The sequence below is a fragment of the Centroberyx affinis genome, unplaced genomic scaffold (assembly GCF_046629955.1).
Source record: "Centroberyx affinis isolate AG114_WGS23_722 - 3 ecotype Tasmania unplaced genomic scaffold, CSIRO-AGI_Caff_v1 ptg001494l_1, whole genome shotgun sequence".
NCBI classification, from domain to species: Eukaryota; Metazoa; Chordata; class Actinopteri; order Beryciformes; family Berycidae; genus Centroberyx; species Centroberyx affinis.
In genome coordinates this window covers 464,426-486,444 of record NW_027279959.1, presented here as the reverse complement: position 1 = coordinate 486,444, position 22,019 = coordinate 464,426, and the positions used below count along the sequence as shown (strand labels likewise).

The 22,019-nt window shown below is 40.9% G+C and overlaps 1 protein-coding gene across 6 annotated transcripts in view; it reads right to left on the bottom strand.

The window, feature by feature from the left end:
* Positions 1-15,377, bottom strand: part of synrg (synergin, gamma) — a 36,611-nt gene extending 21,234 nt beyond the window's left edge. For 3 of the 6 annotated variants that reach the window (XM_071527122.1, XM_071527124.1, XM_071527126.1), the window contains exons 1-13: positions 15,343-15,377; positions 10,329-10,369; positions 8,870-9,006; positions 8,079-8,206; positions 7,616-7,721; positions 7,391-7,502; positions 6,301-6,609; positions 5,006-5,284; positions 3,581-3,661; positions 3,183-3,379; positions 2,184-2,435; positions 1,958-2,097; positions 379-497 (exon numbers count right to left, since the gene is read on the bottom strand). In XM_071527122.1, coding sequence (XP_071383223.1) covers positions 379-497; positions 1,958-2,097; positions 2,184-2,435; positions 3,183-3,379; positions 3,581-3,661; positions 5,006-5,284; positions 6,301-6,609; positions 7,391-7,502; positions 7,616-7,721; positions 8,079-8,206; positions 8,870-9,006; positions 10,329-10,369; positions 15,343-15,377 — 1,936 coding nt within the window. The remainder of the gene's footprint in view (positions 1-378; positions 498-1,957; positions 2,098-2,183; positions 2,436-3,182; positions 3,380-3,580; positions 3,662-5,005; positions 5,285-6,300; positions 6,610-7,390; positions 7,503-7,615; positions 7,722-8,078; positions 8,207-8,869; positions 9,007-10,328; positions 10,370-15,342) is intronic. The other 3 variants (XM_071527123.1, XM_071527125.1, XM_071527127.1) reach the window with 2 other exon arrangements.
* Between the last annotated feature and the right edge of the window lie 6,642 nt (positions 15,378-22,019).

Here is a 22,019-nt window from a genome sequence, read left to right as displayed (position 1 = left end):
TGCTGTAACCACTGTACTGGTTAATCTCAACATGGTTATACATTACTTTACAGTGTCATTTATATAGGCTATTCAAACTCAACATTTCTTCAAAGTGACAGAGATACAATCCATTAGTCAACAAAGTTTTTTTTTTTGCTTTGGATAACGGCAGGTTGATTGTACGTGACTCGTACGACAGGTCTGGACCACTCTGGACATTTTCTTCATACCTAAGAGAAAATTGTAAATACGGGAAAATTGGTGAATGCGGCAAGTTCTCTTAAATCGCTCGTACGAGTGATTTAAGAACGAATCTGTTCGTACAAGTGGTTCTTGCATGAGGCCCATCGTTCCTAATATTTCATACATCCCATGTATGTGAGGTATAGGAGGTACCTGATGCGGGGGGTGCGGGCTCTGCAGGCTGATCCACAGAGAGCTGCTTGAAGACGGCGTACTTATCCGAGGACGAGGAGGAGGAGGAACCAGACACTGGAGTCAGCATGGCAGGTGCACTGCAGGGACACAATAGCTATAGTCAGTCAGCAGGGAGAGTGGGGTCCAATACTAGAGTTTAATCCCCATAAGCTGCCTGAGCTGATTGAACACTTACACTGAGCTCCAAAAGTTTGGACAGTGACAGATTTCGTTGTTAAAGCTTTTGCCTCCCTCTTCTGCCAATTTGGAGGCCCGACCATTATGGTGACTATGAGACTGAAGCCCAGACAGTTGAGGGTCCTTTTATCCATCACTGCTTATATACCTTGTCTCACCATTTTGGCATGCCAAAAGAATTTGGGCTGAATTAGAGAAAATGTAAGTGGATAATTTTTCAATAAACGTATCACAGGCAAATTAAATGTTGTAATGACCATTAGCGCGATATGTTTAATGCTCCTGTGAGATTAAATGGAAGGACCATTTACTAAAAGGCCTGTAGTTCCTTGACAGTTCTTCTGAAATATTGCTGAAAAAATGCTCAAATAATAGCGGACCCTCTGCACCTTTATATGGTCATTGTGCCATATCCCATCCAAAACCTCAAACCTCCCTAAATGCGTTACTGTCCACATTCTTATGGAGCTCACTGTGTATGAAAAATGTTACCTATGCATCTGATATAGACAGAAAATATTCTCATTCTGTCTCTTCTTTCTGTATGCTTTTGACATCCAAGAATGCAAGAATGTATGCTTGTATAAAGATCCTGCAGAGCTTTACATTGCAAACAGCCGGGGCTGATAAAGGAATCATAACATAAAGGAATCATAAACCAAGAAGAAGGAACAAGAGACCCAGCTAATATCATATTCCTCAAAGCCTTTTCTCTGCCAGACAACTGACAATAAGTTATGCCTGCCAATTCTGGCTGACTACCCAACATGGACTTTTCAGTCTTACTTTTAATTAGACAGCGATCTTAGACTGTGGGGGATTCTCGTTACATTGCTGAAACAGTCTTGTATTTTTTTTGTGGGGGAGACAGGGGAAGGAATTGTAAAGACTACGCCACTCAGATGTGAGATACTTTAGTTCTGCATTCTCTTTCAGAAGATAATTGCCTTTCAGCTCCCTCTCACTGAGACACGACAGACTCTCCACATGGGCTTCAAAAAGTAATATAAAGAAATGAGCTTATCTACTGTCCACTGAAATGAATTCATTAAGAGATGACCCAGAGTCATTGTTATGCAGGGGAGGCTATTACAAGCTATTAAGAGACTGTGTATGATTGTAGGGTTCCCAAGACAACGCAGGAGACACTAATATTATGCAGAATGACTAAACTATAAATAACCACCGAGTGCTGAATGTCAGAACCTCATCACCGCAATACTCTTTACATATTATTCTCTCCAAATGTAGAAGAATAATAAAGATAGAAAGACAATTCAGGATCCTGAAACTGCATATTTCTTTCATTATAAACTCAACATCTTCACTGTGCTCCAAGTCTCTCGGTGTCAGTCTGTACCTGTTCTGGTGCTGAGGTGCGATGGTGGTGGGGAAGCTTCCACCTGACTCCCCCTGGAAGTCTGTGAAGGCCTGGTCTTCCGCTCCTGGCTTGGGAGCCTCCTGGAAGTCCTGGAAATCGTCGTCATCGGCTTTGGTTCCCTAAGTCAAGAATGTCTTAGTGAATGTCCAAAGATGAGACTTACGATGTATAGCAAATGGTAAAAGTGAAAGCTTTGTTATGTTACCTGTACTGGGGGGAAATTGGTGATGAAATTGGTGTTCGGGAGTGCTTGAGCCGGAGCTGCAGGTGTCATGCCCATGACTGGTGGTGCTGGTGTGGGCATGGCCATGGAGACGGGGACCGGGGGCTGGGTCATCATGGCCTGCTGGTGTTGGGGCATGACGGGGGCCATGGCTATGGCCAGGGCAGGTAGGTTGGGCACTGGCGGAGAAGGGAACTGACTCAGGATTTCCACATTCATTGCTGGGAGCCCACTCTGAAACAGAGGAAAAAGGATGTAACATTGACTTTTAGTATACTGTCATCGACTCTCAGGTATCATTTGTTAAAAAGCTGCACATAAAAACACAGGTTCTGATGCAACTGACTTGTCAAATTTTAATGGTTCATTAGGCAGCCTTAGTGAACACGCTCTTCTGCCAAAAGCAATTTAATCATAATTCAAGGGTATCAGGACATCATGGCTATTCTGACCCTATTTTATCCAATGTAATCATCTATTCGGTCCACTAGGAAAAAGACTGTGATGTTTTTATATAAATTATTCAATGAAGTCAAGTTTCATTTTAACAGATGTCACTGGCAGATTCAGAATTTTTTCCACCACACAAAAGAAAGCACCTTGTTGCGCTGGTGTTTTAAGACCCTTGAACATTTACATCACAAAAGGTGTCTTATTATTCCTCGCATGGAAGCTGTGGCATGCAGTGTGTCGTGAGCTGCCTACAGATTTGCATTCTCCCAGGGGTGGTGGTGGTGACAGGACCAGGCTGAGGATGATAAGAGGCCTGCCGCCAAACTCGACTGAGAGGGACTTAGGCATATTCAGCTTTCAATACCACACAAGCTCTAGGCTGAGGAACAGCGCTGTCCCTTTCGCCCTATTTCCAAAAAAGTCCATCTAATTTTAATGTGGAGTTCATGGCAAGGCTTTGCGGAAACCATGGGGGATGATTAGTGAAGTCGTTCTAAGTGGATCATTTGCTTTGATGCCAGCGTCTACCTGTGCTACACCAATTAGAGCAAGTACAGTGTACAGCTCCTCCTTGGTCAGCATGCCGGGTGTTGTGCGGTTGGCCGATGCCCAGATTTGCCCCAGCGCCTCCCTGGGAAGGCCTGATGACATGAGTATGGGGTAGAGCTTGGCTGTGTCGATCCCTGCCGGAGTCATGGTGAATTCAAAGACCTTTTTGAACATTTCTGAGGATGTAGAAACAAAAAGGAAAATATTCACGTATGCTAAAGACATACAGACAAAATAATACCAACAAAATACTATATTAAATTGGATAGCAATGACGCAACTTTGAAAGCAAAAAGACAGCGTTGCTTCATGTATTTTCACAAAATACAGCACAATGTCAAATATGAACACAGATCTATTCCAGTGCAAATGTTTACCTGGGATGAGGCTGTCATTGTAAAGCCAGCCTGGCAGCATGGGCTGGATGTGCTCTTGTTGGGGGTACACACCAACACCTGCTGTCACAAACAAAGAGACACACAGAGTTAGTTGTTACAGCACAATCTCCGTCCTGGCATACTATTTGCCAAGTCTCTTGGCAGCCAAACCCTCCTTGTATCAAACTGAAAAACTAGAATAGCATCATGCACCTGATGTCTGGATGACTCGGTGCAGATGTAATGCTTCTCTGCACTGACTCACTAAGCGTCCTGCTACCTCAGACACCTATAAATCAGTCCTTGAGCCATTACCGACTGTTGTGACGGTTCCTCAGGGAGAAGTGTTTGACTTTGCCTTGTAATAAAAATAAACAAGACTCACTTAACTACTGACACTGACCCAAATCCTCTTTGCAACAGACTAAGGCTTACTTAGTTCTTTATATGCACATGCAAGCACTTGCAAAAAAAAAAAATAAACTAACAAGGATTTTGAAAAAGCTATGGCTTGCCTTGAGCCCCTAACACTATATCTGCAAGACAGATGTTTACTTTAGCAGCTACTTTGCACATAATCCTCCCATCAGACAGGCTCCACTGTCTTGGGCAGTTAAATGAATCTTATTACAAATCTCCCTGGTCTCCATGATGAGCCACTATATTTCCCTTGATGACACCGAGGACATAGACACAGAAAAACAAATGAGAGCACAGAGGAGTAGCAGAGTGGCATGCAAAATCAGGCTTGGAGTACATTTGGGCCCCCAGTGGCACCGGCCAATCCATGCGCATCCCTGTTAAACCAAAGCAGTCAGCATGCGCCAGAGGTCATTCTCTGGGAGGGTGTTACACAGCAAGGGAACAGACGGCAGCTTATTGAGTCAGCAGGTATTACCCCAGGACCTCTACAGACACAGTCCATTTCCACACTGTGTGCAGAAGAGGGCCAACATGAGAAAGCCCTCTAATGAGATTTGGCCTGAAGTGACAGAGGTATGAAGTTGGCACAGTGGAGAGTAGAGGCGAGGCTTAGGACAAGATGTAAAGACACCAGGCGGGGTACCTCACAATCAAACCCATCCACACTGATCTGGGAGGTGAAGAAAATGTCAGCGTGATCTCATTCAGCATCACATCAGCTACAATAGCGTGATACGCTATTACTCACAAGAAGTCTCAAATCACATCCAGTTCTGAATCTGGTACAATCCAATTATTCCTCAAAGAAATCTGAGAGATTAGGTTGGCGTAAAGGGCACAGAATTATGATGTCAGGTTTAGAAAGAGTGGAAATATTTACCCAGGATAGAAAGAACGCTATAAACACATGCCCTACCTTGATGGTGTGTTAATACTGCAGCAAAGCAAGAGAGAGAGAGCGGGAGAGGCAGTGAAAGGCTAATAAACAGGCACTTCTCTCACCACTGTCACTACTGGTTTGAGGGGATGAGTCAGCAGCGGATGAGGGGACAGCGGGCGCCGGCACTGGGGCCTCGGGTAGCATTTCTTTGGCGAAGACAGAACTCAAGTCCTCAGAGGCGTGAGCCCAGTTCCGTGCTTTGGTGCTGGATAGAAACTGGGCTGCAACTTGAGCTCTAGGACCCATTTCGGCCAAACACTGCTGGGATTTAAAGCTAACCTGGGCCTTCTTATCAGCTGTAAGATCACACGAGGAGAATAGCTTCTCTTCCAGGGACGGGCCTAGAGGGGTGGACGAGGAACACAGCTTCTTGATATCATACTCCAGCTATCCATAGCAGGGCAAGTTTCTTCTTTCTTTTGTTTTAATACTGTCTACGGTCATACAGTACATCTTGTCTCAATCCTGTATTAAGTAACTGTCTTATAATGTGTCAGTACAAATTAACCAGGTCAAATTTCTTACGTACCCTATACTTGGTGAATAGAAGCAATTCTGATACTACAGTATTTGAGTAAGCAAAACCTGGTTTATTTCGCACAGGAAGCTGCACAACAACATTCCTCAGGTGTCGCTTCTCAGGTCAGTGGCGAGACGTCAAAGAGCAGGCCAACTAATCTGCTTATTCCAGATGTTAAACAACTAGGTCACAAACTCCTCAAAGGACTGGGGATGACATTTGATGCTGCGCTCTGAGGCTGCCTAGCTGCTGGATTTCTCTGGAGGGAGGGGGGGGGAGTTGATCTGTCTGTCCTGTCAGTCATAGTCTATAGGCCATGGGTCTGTCACAGAGCAGGGAACACAGCTGCTCATCCGAGAGATTAGACGTCAGATGACATGCAGACCCACAGTCTCCTACCAGTGTGCCCACCATGAACAAGCCTCCTGTCCTTAAACTAACTGCCTACTCAGAATCAATGGATGATTCAGCTGCAATGGTTCACACTGATTGAGAGATACTCTAACACACACAGATTTCTCCATTTTCTGTTTTCTAATGATGAAGCAAGTTCGGTTTATCCTGGATCATACACCTTTGTTGTTTGCTTAGTCTGTAATATTTGGTTGCTTTTAAGGCTTAGGTAATGGGGCCATCTGCTGAGCCGTCTGCATGCTCTCACACAGCAAAGCAGGCCAAGACCAAACCAAAATTCTGAGGTACCAGTATAAACATTCTGCATCAGCAGCAGCAGCAGCACTATTAATCAACAAATCCTCCAGACTCATTTACAGTGTAAATGACTATAAATTATGGAGATGAGGGCAGGGCGGGTCGACAAAGCAAAAGAACAGTTACCTTGAAATGTAGATTGGGAGCTGGTGTTGACAGCAGAGTGTTGGGTGGCAGTGGGAATGGGCACAGAGGAAGGGAGGGACTGAGAGATGGAGGAGGAGGAGGAAGAAGACAGACCTGCCTTGAGGGAAGGGGATGAAGGCTGGACTTGGGCCTGAGAGGAGAGGTGTAAGTTGGAGGAAGAGGAGGAGGAGGGGAAGGAGACAGAGGCATCTACAGGCCCCTGAATAAAGTCACTAAACTCGTCATCATCCTCGGGGAAAGCAGGGGGGAGGGAGTGAGGGGTGACAGACGAGTGTGATGGCGATGACTCTGCAAAAATGAAGAAATAATGATGATGATGGCACAGCACATGACACATACTACAATGGAGAATGAATTAAAGGCTGCACATCGCAGGAGTGAGATTGAGACTATTTCGTGCAAGACCAGAAATTGTAGTACTGCAAATTTAATCAAAATGTTGACATATTTAATTCATATTTAGGTGAAAAAAATATGATTTCACTGTGAAATACTGATCATCAATATTTAAAATTTGAAACATATTTATCTAAAAACATCAACACTGGAATAATAACCCATAAGTATTTGGTTACTTTGGGCTAACTTTATTAAATGCACAACTACAATTTTCTGAAATGCACAAGAATAAGTAAGTGAGGGAAATCTACAGTTTTAAGACTCTAAGAGTAACGAATTCAGGAAAAAGTGACAGTTGAGGTCTCACAAACAGATGCTGTAAACAAAGATGTAGATGTAAAATTAAAGACACTGCATAATAGTGAGCATAATGACAATAATGACAGGTGTACAGATGAGGTGAGAAACTGAAAAAATTATGTGATAAAAGAATGTGATCAGGAATCTGCACTCTATATGTTAAACTCAGAAACAGAGACGCCCTAGTTTGGCCTGTCTGGCTGCCAGCCGACCAGTCATCATGCTGACCTGCCTCTAATCCAATTATTATTCTCTGAGGGACGCTTTTCAGCTGGGCTACAGGGAGCAGATCTGGATATGGACTCCTGATGGAGAGGCACAAAAGGAAAAAGCCCAGGGACCACAACTAAAAGGGTTCGGGTGAAGGTACCTGGCTTTTTGGTCTGCGACGACGGAGTGGGATGCATCTTAGCGTCTCTGCTGAAACCATCCAGGTTGCCTTTGATTGCCTCCAAGGCATCATCACGGCTCTTCTCCCCTGTCTGAGTACAATACAATAGAGAGCAGTTAGAGGTTACACAGACTAGTGCGATCCCACTGGGTATGCCGGCACAGTAGTCAGCTGAGCAGGGAGGGCTGGTGGGGAGAGGCTCACCTTGGGTTTGACACTGCTGAGCAGCCTCAGCTTCTGTTTCTGCTCCTCAAACTGCCTCCTTTTCCTGTCCTCCTCCAGCATCCTCTGCTGCTGCTCCAGACGCTTTCTACAGAGCACAGAGTGACAGAGAATAGGTGATACTATGTAAGCAAAGGGGTAACATACACATAGCCTACACATACACACACATATACACACACACACACACATTCCACCCTGCTGCCCAGCAATAGGTGTTATACTATTTCAAAATAAAGTTTTTGTTCTGGAACATTATTAAAAATGATGGTCTCTTTTTCATTCCTGTTATGAAATTCTGTTCAGTTCTCGTTTCCATTCTTTGAACTGGTTACAAGCCTTAGTATATTGTACAGACGCAGATGTGAGCATGAATGAAAACACATATTCCACATGACAGACATACAGAACCATGTTATTAGTGTAAAGAGTAAAGAGGCCTTACTGGTGCTCCTCAGCCATTTGTTTCTGCATGTCCGCAGTATACTGGGGCCCTGGAGCCCTCATGCCCATAAACTGTGGCTGGCCCATGAACTGCATCCCAGGGGTCTGCATCCCAATAGCCATCCCGCCCTGGTTGAAACAACAAACAGCTCAGAAAAGTCATTAGCATTCTTATGGTGCAATCAATGCACTTCAAAGCGACGTTAATGGACAAAAGTCTTATTAAAGGTTACCAGTCTGCGACGCATTCCCATTTATGCGTTGATCTTTAAGGCAATTTGTAATCAGATGAATTTGGAAGCTAACAGGGTGGGAGGAACCCTAAAACCCAGCACTTAAGTCTAATAAACTCAGTGGAAATCAATACAACAGTGTTTCAGTTATATGTATTAATCAATGGCAGCCCACCTTAGCAAGTCTCTTATTCACTGCAACAAAAAAATTCAAATTTCCAAATGCAAGCATTTGTTCTATAAAAATAGTCCTCAGTAAAATGCATCTAAACTACATTAGCAAATACAGGTAATATTATTTCAAAGACTGCATCAAGCATCAGCTTTAAGCACAAATCGGCAGGGATTTGTGATACACTTTACACACAATGGTTGTTGTGCATTGACTCTTACCAAATAATATAACTAATGCTTGAACATTGAATTCTTCTGTTTCAATCTTCAAGCGTTCACAGTACCAGTGAGATAAATCTGACTATTACATATCTAAAGTGGCATTATATAACACTGCAGCAATACATGATCAACATTAAACCCAAACACAGACACACAATCTCACCTGCATAGGCATGGCACCAGGAGGCATCTGTCCCCCAAAGTTCATTCCCATCATGCCCTGCATGTTAGGCTGCATGACCTGGACCATTGGGAAGCCCTGCTGTTGCTGCTGCTGCTGCTGTTGCATGGGTACCATGCCTGCAGAAACACACACATCATACATTAGCATATATCAGGTGGACATTTGCATATAACAACTGGCACCAAAAACTATTGGGATAATACTCAATTACTTGAAGCATGACAGTAAGCCCCATCAAAAGAACATTCAGAGAAGAAAAAAGTTAATACAAGTCTGGAGTTAGGATGAAAGCCCTCAGAATAGATTCAGGATTGCAAATCAATTTCCTGGACAGTTGGAAAAAGACATGGGCTCAGCAACAACCAAATCTGTTTTTCTGGTGACTACTGTGACAGCTCAGAGCAAAACAGGAAGAGTGAAGGAAAGAAAAAATGGAAAAGTTTGTGTTTGTTTTCACAGATGCTATAGCAGACAGCCAGAGCTGAGCAGCCAGTCCTACTGGAGCCTCCAGATGAGCCTCCAGATGATTCACCATGTTAGGGCTCAACCAGGCTGAATAAATGGCTTGTTTAGGAGGCTGCATGCATTCTAATTTGTCTCACTAAAATGACATTGCCAACGGGAGCATGTAATGACCCCTGAGAGACGCTTGTCACAATAGTGTGTGTATGGTTTATGAGGAGTGTTACTGCAAAGTCAACAAACAACCTAAATATGAAGAGCGTGCATGGCTAAATGATAATACGTCTGAGCCAAGCAATGTACAGGCATGGACAACAATGGCATACGCTCAAATGTGTTAATTCCTTGCTAACGACTACTTATGCCTAATGACATAAGTTACGCTGATCTTACACTGCAATGTCCAAGCAAAACAAAAACATGTTGCGGCTGCTTCGGCAGTGGCCTTTACAGTCTAGGCCACTCAACTACCATCTACTTGTAGTCTAGTCAATTAGTGAGTGAGTGCAGTATAGGGTGAGATTTGGGCCACCAGACAACTGAATTTGAATTAGGAAAAGCAATAGCTTGCAGATATAATCAAACTGTCTATGGAAGCCCTGAAAGGCAAGAGAAAAAAATCTGGCTTCTCTTGGTCGATCCAAATATCTAGAAAAGGTATTGAGGCTATTTTCCTCTCCCATGTTTATCTGAACAGGTGGAAAACATTTTTTTTTGGTCAGGATCTGACTGTACAATACTGAAAGGGCCCACTAGCTGCTAAATCAAGCAATACATCCAGGCTCAAGTTCAGTTTGTATAAATTCAGATTCAAATGCCAACATTCAAATAAAAAGTCAGAACGCATAATTCAAATGCAGTTGTCTGGCTGCACACATCTCACCCCATGGTCCAGCCTCTGAGGAAAATGAAGCAGATATCAAAAGGCGAGCCTGGAGGAATATAGAAAACTAATGTTGACTGAAGAATGACTCACCTTGTGGAGGTCCCATGCCCCCTCCAACAGGATACATAAAACTGGAAAAGGAAAAACACAGGGTATGAGCTTCAAACTAGTCTCATGTATGCGGCATGCAGACAACGCTGTAGGCTGTGAGTTTTCTATATTTTGAACTCATGATGTGAGCTACAGAAACAGCATGTCCTATGCAGCCTACAACAATGCAGCCTGAAAGCCATGACTTAATTTCAACTGTGCTTTTTCCACACATATACTGCATGTGAAAAAGTGGGAGGGAATTCATTTCAGAAGTACATGTAAAATGAGAATCGCAATTGTCTTTAGCCATAATAAAAATAAATAATAATCACTGAATTTGTAACCAGTGATTGTTTCTTATGATTATTTCGGCACTCTATCAAATAAAACATCATTCAAGGCCTATAACAGGCACACTGCAATGGCACAAATCTGAATGAGATCTGAAACTTGGTGCCTCTCATGGTTTTTCTGTGGGTTTTGGTTTCATTTTGTATGTATGGCTCATTGTAACTGCCTGTGCTGTAATTCTAATTAAGAGTATCTTAATTTGAAGCAACACAATATTGAATAAGAAATACATGTCTTGTTTGTTATTCAATATTGTGCTATTACATTATTGAAATTGTGCACACACTCACTGGAGGATGCTTTTTTCTGTTCAGTTTTGACGTGTCTTTTTGGTCTTTTGCTGTTTTGTTGAGTTAGACTAGACATCTGAATGCAATGTGTATCTTGTTGTTCCAGCTCAGTGCATTTTAGAGACCGCATGAATAAATACTGCATTGACCGCAAGCACTAAATCTGACAGGTAAGAAGAAAAATTGATCCAATATAACTTTGCTGTTGCTCAGATGGCATTTATAGATCAGCAAACAAGCTGCTTCAAAAGCAGCAGTTACAGAATGTGCCTCTCAGTGAGCCTTTGCTCTGCAGATTAAAAGCGGTTTAGTAATAGCCTCATTTATATCGGGAAGACCCAAGCACATTAAGTGATTTTTCAGATTCTAATCAATTGAGATTTTAACATGTTAGCTGAACAGCAGCAGAAACAGCACCAGCTACTAAACAGGCAGGTGAGGGAACATCAAAGACAGTTTCCACAGGCAGAGGCACCTCAGATTCTGTAGCTTCAGATTCAGTAGCTGGGTCTAGGCTGAGTAACAAGCCTTCAGGAGATAATCATAAGAAGACTCCATAACTCGGCCAAGTCTGCCTCACCAGAGCTAACCTAGGCCTTTGGCTATAGTCTAATAATTTATAACAACTCAGTCCTCCAGACTGAAACTGATGCTGCAGAGGCAAACAGAAGAGAGGTCCAGGCCAGAGAAAGATCAGTCACAATGCAGGCCAGAAATCTGACTCCTGAATTTGAGCATCACTAATCAAAGTGAGTGAGTGAATATTTTAATATTGGCAACTTCGATATTGACTTTAGTAGCTGTAAATGTAAAACATCAAGGCATAAATCACTAGCCCTCGCACATATTCTTTCTCTCCCACTGTTGTCAGTTATTCGAGGGAAAGAGGCAACAAACTCTACATATAGCCAAACACAGACAAATGGGGGTTTGAGAAATGAAGGAGTGGTGATTCTTTACTGACAAGAACACTGCATTAATTCAGTGATTATTGTAAGTTTACAGCATAATCATAATAGTAATCATATTACTTTTTTTTTTTTTTTTTTACAAAATAGGATTGGAAATTCAGGGAGGCAGGGATCCCATTACAAGACATTTCAAACATTCCCTATTGGCTACATGGAACTATGCAACTCTCCATGGCCAAAGAGAGATGCTTTAAGAGAAATGATAAGCAATTTATTTGACCATTTCAATTTTAGTTATATCTACATATGTTCTGGTGTAAGAAGTTATATTTCAGAGTGACAATGACAATGTCAATGTCAAATGTCAAATGTCATTAAGCCAGTAAATCACACTGTAAATAAAGTCAGAAATGGGGCAACTAGAATAAGAAGCTGTATTTATATGTCACACTTTTAATGGCATCTCCAATGTTTAGGCTACAGTCTTTGTGAAATAAAGCTGTATGACTAAATAAGCTATCCAGGCAATATAGATCATATTGTTTACGCTCTATCAAACAAAGTCATCTTACAGTGATATTCAACCTAAGCAAGGAGGTTGACTTACACAAAATGCTAACATAACATGATGGGTTTTATCTTGAGCGATGACGTTTGACTTGGAGGGATTCAGATTCAGATTCCCACATCTGCTCACCCTAAGATTTGCAGCTTAAAAAAGCTTTTATAGGAACACTAGCACTACTGCCCACCGTACTGCAGCAAATAACAGGTCATGGCTTAGCAGATTAACACAGAAAGAGATCAGCAGTGATAGCAGCTGCAGAAGCCAGGCAGGCCATTTCCTTGCAAAAGGTCTGTACTCATCCAACAGCCATCATCAAACCATTTTGAAAGACAGGGAAACAGCGATGGCAGGTGCTTCAGTCAATGTCAGAAACTAAAATAAACTAAAATCATTTAATTTGTTCTGAAACTGTTTCTATAGTTGAAGGAGATATGAAAAGCACCCCTTTAAAATGACATATAGCCCGCCCTTTGAAAATTCTCATATGAGATTCTGTAACTACACCACACAACGTCTGATTTGGTTCCTGTTAATCAATCAAGTGGCCAATATTAATCCAGGGATCCAGTGAAGCACATTCGAACCCACACCAACAGAGAATGGTGAGAGCTCCTTCATTAATTTGGGGATTACAAAGGTTTCTGCCCTGCTACCAAATAACAACATGGCAAAGACTAACTAGTCCTGTGACCCAACATAAACCACAGCTCAGACTGTCTTAGGTTACATTAAATTTATATGTCATGTGACTAAATTTAGGCCAACTGCACAATTGATGTAGATATTTAGAAATGTTACATTTCCTGCTCAGAAACACCACCAGTTGTGCAACACACACTGCAATATTGAGACACTGTTGACAAGAAGGATGTTTTTCAGAACCTCATCTGACATCAAGTTCAGATATTGTCGCCCGGTCTGCAGAAGAGTGAGACGTCTGGAGCCACCAGTTGGCCAAACAGGACTGATACCATACATCTCTGTCATAGACTCCAGAGGGAAAATACAGCCACCGCAACTGTGATTTAACAGCTTTCGCTTCAATATGTTACTTTACCAGGATTTATTAGGTCAATTTACCACAAAATTTATCTTAAGTGTCCAAACAGCTGCAAGGTTTACTACAGCTGTTAAGTCTACAAGCTAGGCTTTTGTACGCTGCACTACTGCTCCATCTCCTGGCTTTCCACTCTGGCCTGCAGACACAGTTTAGTTTTACCAATATTGTATCTGAACCTTTTTCTCATGGGATTGTTCATCTGTATATCAAAGATATACTACGTAATATTTAGGAAAGATGAAAACAGATTTTAATTTGTTGGAGAGAACAGATGCACCGGGCTAAAATATGGTATTTCTATCAGACAAGAGGCTACCAATCTCATACAAAGCTATGTTTCACATATCAAAAGTCAAACAAAGCAAAGCATAATAATTTTTATCAGGAGGGAAAAACATGCGTGCTTATCCAAAACACTTTGGCTGGGTGGCAGGTGCTCTGCCACAAATATTTTCAGTTTATGCCTTTTTAAACATTAAAGGATGTTAGATATCTAATACTGTATATAAAATATTTCAATCACATTTGTCAAAGACCCTAATTTATTGGTCTAAAATCTATTCTGTCCTGTAAAGGCAATGGATTCGATCGGCATTCTGTATCAGTTTTCAAGTTTTTTAAGATCAGTGGATAAACACTCTATAGGCATTCGGTCCACATAACACAGGTCAACACACCTGACTTGCCAGACCCATAGCACAAGTCAACAACTGCCGATCAGACATCAACAGTATGCTCAGCATACAAAAAATAAGAACTACAATTATCATAGAGTCTTTATATCACACTCTTTGTCTTCCAGGCAGTTTTGCCAACGCCACACACTCAGGTTATTCTAATCTACAGTCTTAGCTTCTTTAGTTTCATCTGTAGTATCAGTATCACCTGGCCAGTCGAGCCAGAACATATTTATTATTCAAACTCTCAGGCCAAGCTAAAGCTCAGCTTATGAAAGAATCATGAGGCTGGCCTTTTCATCTACTCTGCAGTTCATGACTGTTTCAATAACAGCAACATGATGTGGGATACCTCTAAATCTGCTGGCCTGAGATGTAGAGTATGTCTGGTAGGGATGACTTGATTATGTGATTAAACAGATTCACTAAAAGCAGTCTAGAAAGAGTTGTGCAGACTGAAAACAGAAAAGGCCTGAAACACAAGTTACCTTGCTTTGGGCAATGGAAGAATCAGCTGGAGTATGAGAGACAATTTTAGATGAGAGCAGATTCAAGTCCCATCATCGCCACCTTCTGAAATGCTGATAGCACTAACACGCTATTAAATATCCTCAAAACAAATCCTCTTAGTAAGAAACTCAAGGTTGATAAGGCCATTGTGAATAACACATAGCCTGACACCACCAGGCGTCCACAGGCCTGTATTGGTACTTGCTAGTTGTTGACTAATATGGCTGAAGCCTGACTATGAAGTGCATTTCTATTCTGCAAATATCATGTCATACACTGGCTACCGTTAGCTGCAATGACAATCACTGTCATACTGGTCTAATTTATCAACATCTGGATCGTTTCAACGTGGGTAAGTGGACACAACATGGACAGGTAAGCTTGCTGGGAGTCAGTAAGAGCTGAAGCCTCCTTTGCTTTGACACACACAAACTAGCAGCAGAACCAGCTAGCTAGCTTCACAACCAGCTCTGACACCTGACAACCAGCCATCTCATCACCCTGCCTCGACAACAAAACAGCCCTTACTACTGTCTTTTACATCGTTCTGGGCACTCACTGTGTCGCTACGCGGGTGTCATAAGCAGCTATTTCATGAATAAACACAATTTTCGGACACATTTCATGTTAAAAGGCTAAAATACCTGCTGCCTCCCCCAGATCCTGGCCGTAGCGCCATCTTGATAACAGCAGTCACTAGTAGGAAGATGTCGTCAGCAGTGACGGTTACCCGACTCTTCCGGTTTGCTGCAATGCGCGTCCTCGGCCAGCAGATGTCAGTGTTGTTGTAGCTACAGGCCATTAGGCTCACTCATTATCCACATAGAACCTCCTTGATCCACACACTAGTAATAGGTAGACTCTTCTCAGGGACATGTATATACATATATATTACAATAATTTAGGACCTACTAACTACAATAAACCTTACTATATGTCCCCCACTCAATTACCAATGGGAGCACCCAGAACTATAAATTCAACTTCAGTTGCTGTAGGACTCTTTTACCCAAACATCAGGAACTACAACACACTGGTAAGTACATCCAGAGAAACAGTTATGTTAGCAGTATTTAGTCCTGTGACTTTTTTGTGTTATCCTTGATGTTCTTTTAATTGTGCATGTACATTGGTGTTGCAACCATGGAATTGTACTTTTAAAGTGAATTGTCAAATAAAAAAACTAAACTAAATACCATCAAACAATAGACAGCCGGCATGCCTGTTTGTGGTATTGCCCCAACTGCTTCTCCATGTCTCCTGCCTTGTGTCGGACTGACTTCCATGGCTGCCAAGAACAGCAGACCAGTGAATCCTCCTAAGTTACACAAGCACAGACATTAATAAAACACACACCACACAACATGATGTGAGGGAAGTGAGGGAACTCCATCACAAGCATGAAGATGGAAGATTGTATTCTGCATGTCCCAGCAGAGGGTGTCAGTAAACTACATTTAAAATGGTTTTGTAGCCATTTTTCAACAGCAACAAACTGAAAATGTCACAATGTTTAATTGCAGAGACATGGGATAAAAGTCTAATGGGGATGAGACAAGTAAAAAACAATGCAAGGCTGTGCAACATAAGTGATAGTAATATAAAACACAAAAAACAATAATGATATGTCAGCTTCAATTAGACTTTGAATTTCTTGCAGGCCCCGTACACTAGGCCTATAGATACACATAGGACATCCACTTTATAGGGCACAACGAATATACGTATACTGTATCTTTATCTTGATTTTCTGTACCATATATCTTTAGATTTTGCAATGATATGGGAATGTACCAGTGTTTTTTGTTTTGTTTTGTTTTGTTGTTGTTTTTTTTGGCAGGGGGTCCTCTGTGTGTGTATCATCTGTAGAGCTGCAACGATTAATCGATTAATCGATTAGTTGTCAACTATTAAATTAATCGCCAACTATTTTGATAATCGATTAATCGGTTTGAGTACATTTTTAAGAAAAATACGTCAAAATTCCAAGATTCCAGCTTCTTAAATGTGAATATTTTCTGGTTTCTTTACTCCTCTATGACAGTAAACTGAATATCTTTGGGTTGTGGACAAAACAAGACATTTGAGGACGTCATCTTGGGCTTTGGGAAACACTGATCCACATTTTTCACCATTTTCTGACATTTTATAGACCAAACAACTAATCGATTAATCGAGGAAATAATCGACAGATTAATCGACAATGAAAATAATCGTTAGTTGCAGCCCTAATCATCTGTTTATATCTATGTTGCAGAATACTTCCTAGCCAAGAAAATGCTAAATTGACTGTCCATGGCAAAAATAAAAACGCTGCACTTAGAGATTTATGTATATGGGATTTTTAGGTCATAACAACCATGTAATGCAGCATTTGCTGTGCCTCCTTCTCCTGTCAAACAGGGAGCCATCTTTATGCACCTGGCCCACTGTCTGTGTATTGCTGCACAGGCTGTTTTATTCCTCTTCTTGCTGAGTCAATTTATTTCAGCTTTGTCATTAGATGTGTCTCTCTGAATTGCAATCATTAGCAGTATGTTATATAAATTGATATTGTAATTGCTTGTTGTATTTCATGGCACCTGCATTAATCCCCTAATGATTTGTCCAACATTTTTACTGGCTGCTTGAGGTATTGAGGCCATTGTGTGGCCTGGCACATAAACCGATTCAGCTGGCAATTTCATTGTTACACCAATGACAAGGTGGAGTTACAAGGATGAGCCCTTCTCCCATTGTCTGACTGGGTGTTGTTGTGAAAGATTTACAGCTTAATGAGAGTAGATGACAAGCCACACTGCTATCCATCACCTGGTTTGCCCTCAACCCTTTCTATACTGTAGGTCTATTCAGTATAATGATTCAGAGTCCATATCCATGACAGAGGGAGCAATGCAGACTGACAAACTACCACCAACCTATTTTTTAATTTTGCATGTATACTTCCACCATCCTACATCGGCTACTGGGCAGCTATTCCTAATTCACTTCCATAACTACATATAATTACAATCGGAGTCGCAGTGGAGCGGTGTGAGTAGGTTGTGTATAAGTTCTATATAATGTCATCTAATTATCACTTGTGTCTAAGGTTTGTGAGCACATGAAAACTGTTTGGATTATTTTTGCTGCTGTTGATTGCTTCTATTGAGACTCGTGAAAGATGATTAGGTCTCGTCACTCTCCTTTTCCCTCCTCTTCTCCGCAGCCCTTTGAATCCATTCACAGGCCTTTAAGAGCGGAGTGTGGGTCCCCACCCTGCTGTGCGTACTGGGTTTAGCTGGAGGCCAGCCGAGTCAGTCACGTCCCCCCGATGGTTGGATCTGGACTGGCTGTGGGCAGACCCCAGAGGAGGTCCAGCAAGAAAGGTGAACATTAACCCAGGTCCCATTCTGGGCATCCCACTATTCTCCATAAATCATTAACCCCTCCAGCACCGAGCCTGTGACAGCATCAGCATGACAACATCAATCTGTCAGGATTCCTCTATACCAGGGCTTCTTAAACTTTTTCAGCCTGGTATGCAAATAGAGCAAATTAAGACTCATCCTGAGACCCAGGCAAATTAAAACAGACTTGCACTTTTGTCTTGTTGGGTTTCAGTTGAAACACTTGGCCTAATCCTTAGTTTACCATAATAGTTTGATGCTCGTATATCTACTGAATGATTCCTCTCTGGTATTTATAGCATTCTGTTACATCAACAAACGGCCATCTTGGTAGGAAAATAACAGGTGACTGTAATAAATTAACAGGTGATTATAATCCAATGACAGCCACACCCAGTGAGCTGTGTATATGGTAAAGCACCATGTTGGTAGGAAATGCCACATGTGACATCATGGCAATACTATGAATAAAAAGAAAAGCAAACTCCCACTTAGAGAAACAAAAACAAGCCTCATGCTTCTTGTGTTTTAGTCCATCTTGTGAGATTGATTTCCTTGGGCAGTAAAAAGTGAATTTCTTCCATATAACCTTTAAAGACGACGTCTAAGACAATGGTTCTCAAAGTGGGGTCCTTGAGGGGGCTCCAGGGGGTCCCCAGCAAAAAGGGGAATAATTTATTTTCACTATAATTCCATCCATAAGTAACACAATGACAGAATGTATCACTATTTTGGTCATGGGTTTCATATACTTTCTGTAATAAAACATCTAAAAGCAAAAATCTTATCAGATAGGGGACCCTGGGACAAAATCTTATTAAATGGGGGTCCGTGGTCTAATTTGTGTCAGTTTAGGGGTCCTTGACGTGAAACAGTTTGAGAACCACTGGTCTAAGACAAGGATGGGTCAGGCACCAAGCTATATCACAGGATCAACTCATCTTTACAGACTTGCCTTTATGTAATTTTACTTAATTTTCATTCATTGCTTTGCTTACATTACTGTCACCAATGTAAGCAAAGCATGTTTATCTTTTTTGTTTTATTTAATCCTATGTAATGCACCTTGTAAGTGTGTTAAAAGTGCTATACAAAACTAATAATACTAATAATGCTACTACTACAACAACTACTACTACTACTAGCCTACTATTACTACCACTACTACTACTACTACTACTACTACTACTACTACTACTAATAATAATAATAATAATAATAATAATAATAATAATAATAATAATAATAATAATGATGTTAAACCTTTAATCATTTAAAGGTTCTTCTGTCACAAACTCAAGAAATACTTGAATACTCATGAATACTCAAGAAATATGTATCATACAGAAGTAACATTATTCTGATACTTGTTTGATGCAAATTAAGTAATCTCATTATAATGAATTAACAAGAGATTTGTTGACCTATGTAAACTACAGACACCTTTTTTTTCTATGACTTTCAATTTCAAACCCCAAAAATGTGAATGCTAATGAATTGAAGGGCATTGAATAAAATAAGTTAAGATCAAAGGCCACCTATCTTTTCAACTGTCCGGCCTAGCTGTCACTGTAGGTGGTACTGGTGGCGATGTACGGTGAAGGGTCCTGATTGTTGCGGCCGAGGCCTGACTGATCTCCATGACTGTGCAAGAGCACAACAGAGGATCCCTTGATCAAGGGTTTTGATGGAAGACTCCTCTGTCAAAGCAGCTCCATACATGTGTATGTATTTCTCCATAGAAGGTTGGCGTAAACTCTGTTCGCAGTGACCAATTAGCCCTGGCAGAGAGTGGCCTCCTGACCCTTGACCCCTGCTGGGTAGTCTTATCCATTAACCCCTTGGGCCCCAGCTGGAGTTGATGTAGTATCCATTCTTCTAGGACTGCTAAACACACGGCCACATTCACCCTGCAGCTTCCACTTTCTGTCTCTTTGTCCCTTCCCTCTATTCCCTGTGTGTCAGCTCGCTCCTCATGTTGACCTCTTCTGTCCTCAACTGCACCGCATCTGTAGATCCGCTTCCATCATCCCCACACTGCAGCAGCAGACGAATAGTTATACTCTCTAATAGAGCATCTGCTATGCTGTACCTCTTTTTGGAGTTCTTACATTTCAATTTCTTTCTCTGTCACCTTATTCCTACATCTAACAAGAGCACAATCTTTCAAACCACTGCTCTAATCATATTTTTACCACTTTTACATTGCTATGATAACCTGTATTCACTTGGAAAGAAAGATGCAGCATGGTTGGTGGTAACAAACTGGGACGTTACATCCAAAAAGTAATTTATCACATACCTACCAATCAATACAAGTAATTAGTTATAATAAAACATTGTTTTTACTAGTTATAATAAATACTGCTTGTTGTGAAAAGTAATTACAATCAGAATTGTAAACAGTGTAATCACCAGGCACAACTACATGTACTTAATTTGCCTTGGTGAATTGGTGTACACAACATAAACAGAGCAAAGTAATCAAACATTAACAGACACAATGTACATAGTAAGGGACATTAGATTTCCCACAGTAAACACAATCCACTACATCACACAATACATGCAATAGACATTAAAATTAGACTGATATATCGGTTTGCAGATTTATTGCGACGATAATTGCTTTGTATTAAAAATCGGATATCAGCCAGCCAATATTGTCTACCTCTGATATGATGCATATGATGTTTGTTTATTTTATTATTGATTAATACTACAGTAGTTATCTATGGCAACCCCTTTATTTTAAGTGATTCTAATGTGATATTTTGGTAACACTTTATAATAACCATCATTAATAAATGTTAAATTGATAGTTAATTAAACTTTAGTTAACAGTTACAATGAAATGATCATTAATAATGTTTACTAATTATTAGTAATGCTATAATTTATGTTATTTTATCATTAGTTTGTGTAATATAAAATCATTTGTTTATAAATTATATATTGTATCATAGCTGATAAGAGACGGTAAAAAGGGTAAAAAGCTATGATACAATATATAATTTATAAACAAATGATTTTATATTACACAAACGAATGATAAAATAACATAAATTATAGCATTACTAATAATTAGTAAACATTATTAATGATCATTTCATTGTTTGTTAACAGTAAAATAACTATTAACTAAAGTTTAATTAACTATCAATTTACCATTTATTAATGATGGTTATTATAAAGTGTTACCGATATTTTGATCAGATTGCACACAAATGTGAATGAATATATTATTATTATTATTATTATTATTATTATTATTATTATTATTATTATTATTATTATTATTAGGAGCAGTAGTTGTAGTAGTAGTCGTTCCATGGAGCGTTTTCAGAGACTTTTCACATGTAAAAGTTCAGTAGACTTAAAATATAATAAAAATAACTTAAAATCTGAACTTCTAAAGTGACAGACTAGTTCAGAAGTGACTGTTGGGTCGACTTGTGTGCCTCATAGTATCAGGGGGGTCAAGCTGGTGGCTGGGTGAGGGCCGCAGCACAGCGCAGTGAAACTTTTCTGATGGCATTGTGGTTTGACTGACACCGTTTGCCCAGCGTTAGTTTTTGGAGCATGTCCTGTTGGTGGTGGGCGGGATCAGCCATGACCTTCCCTGTATGCTCCTTTGCCCTGGAGCCACGCTCATCCTCAGGAGAGGTGAGGTGACAGTCAATGATCCTCTCTGTTCCCCAGATAGTTTGCTCTTTGATGGGACAGATGGAGTGCTGAACCAGACAGTTATGGAGGAGGTGATGATTGATTCTCTTGTAGCAGAGTAGAATTGAACCAATACTGTCCTGCAGACCGGCTGAAGTTCTTCAGTCACTGCAGGAAGCGAATCCATTGCTGGGCCTCCTTGGTTGTGCAACATGAGGTCCTGGGAGACGATGGCTGCCAGGAATTTCAACAACTTAATTCTGATG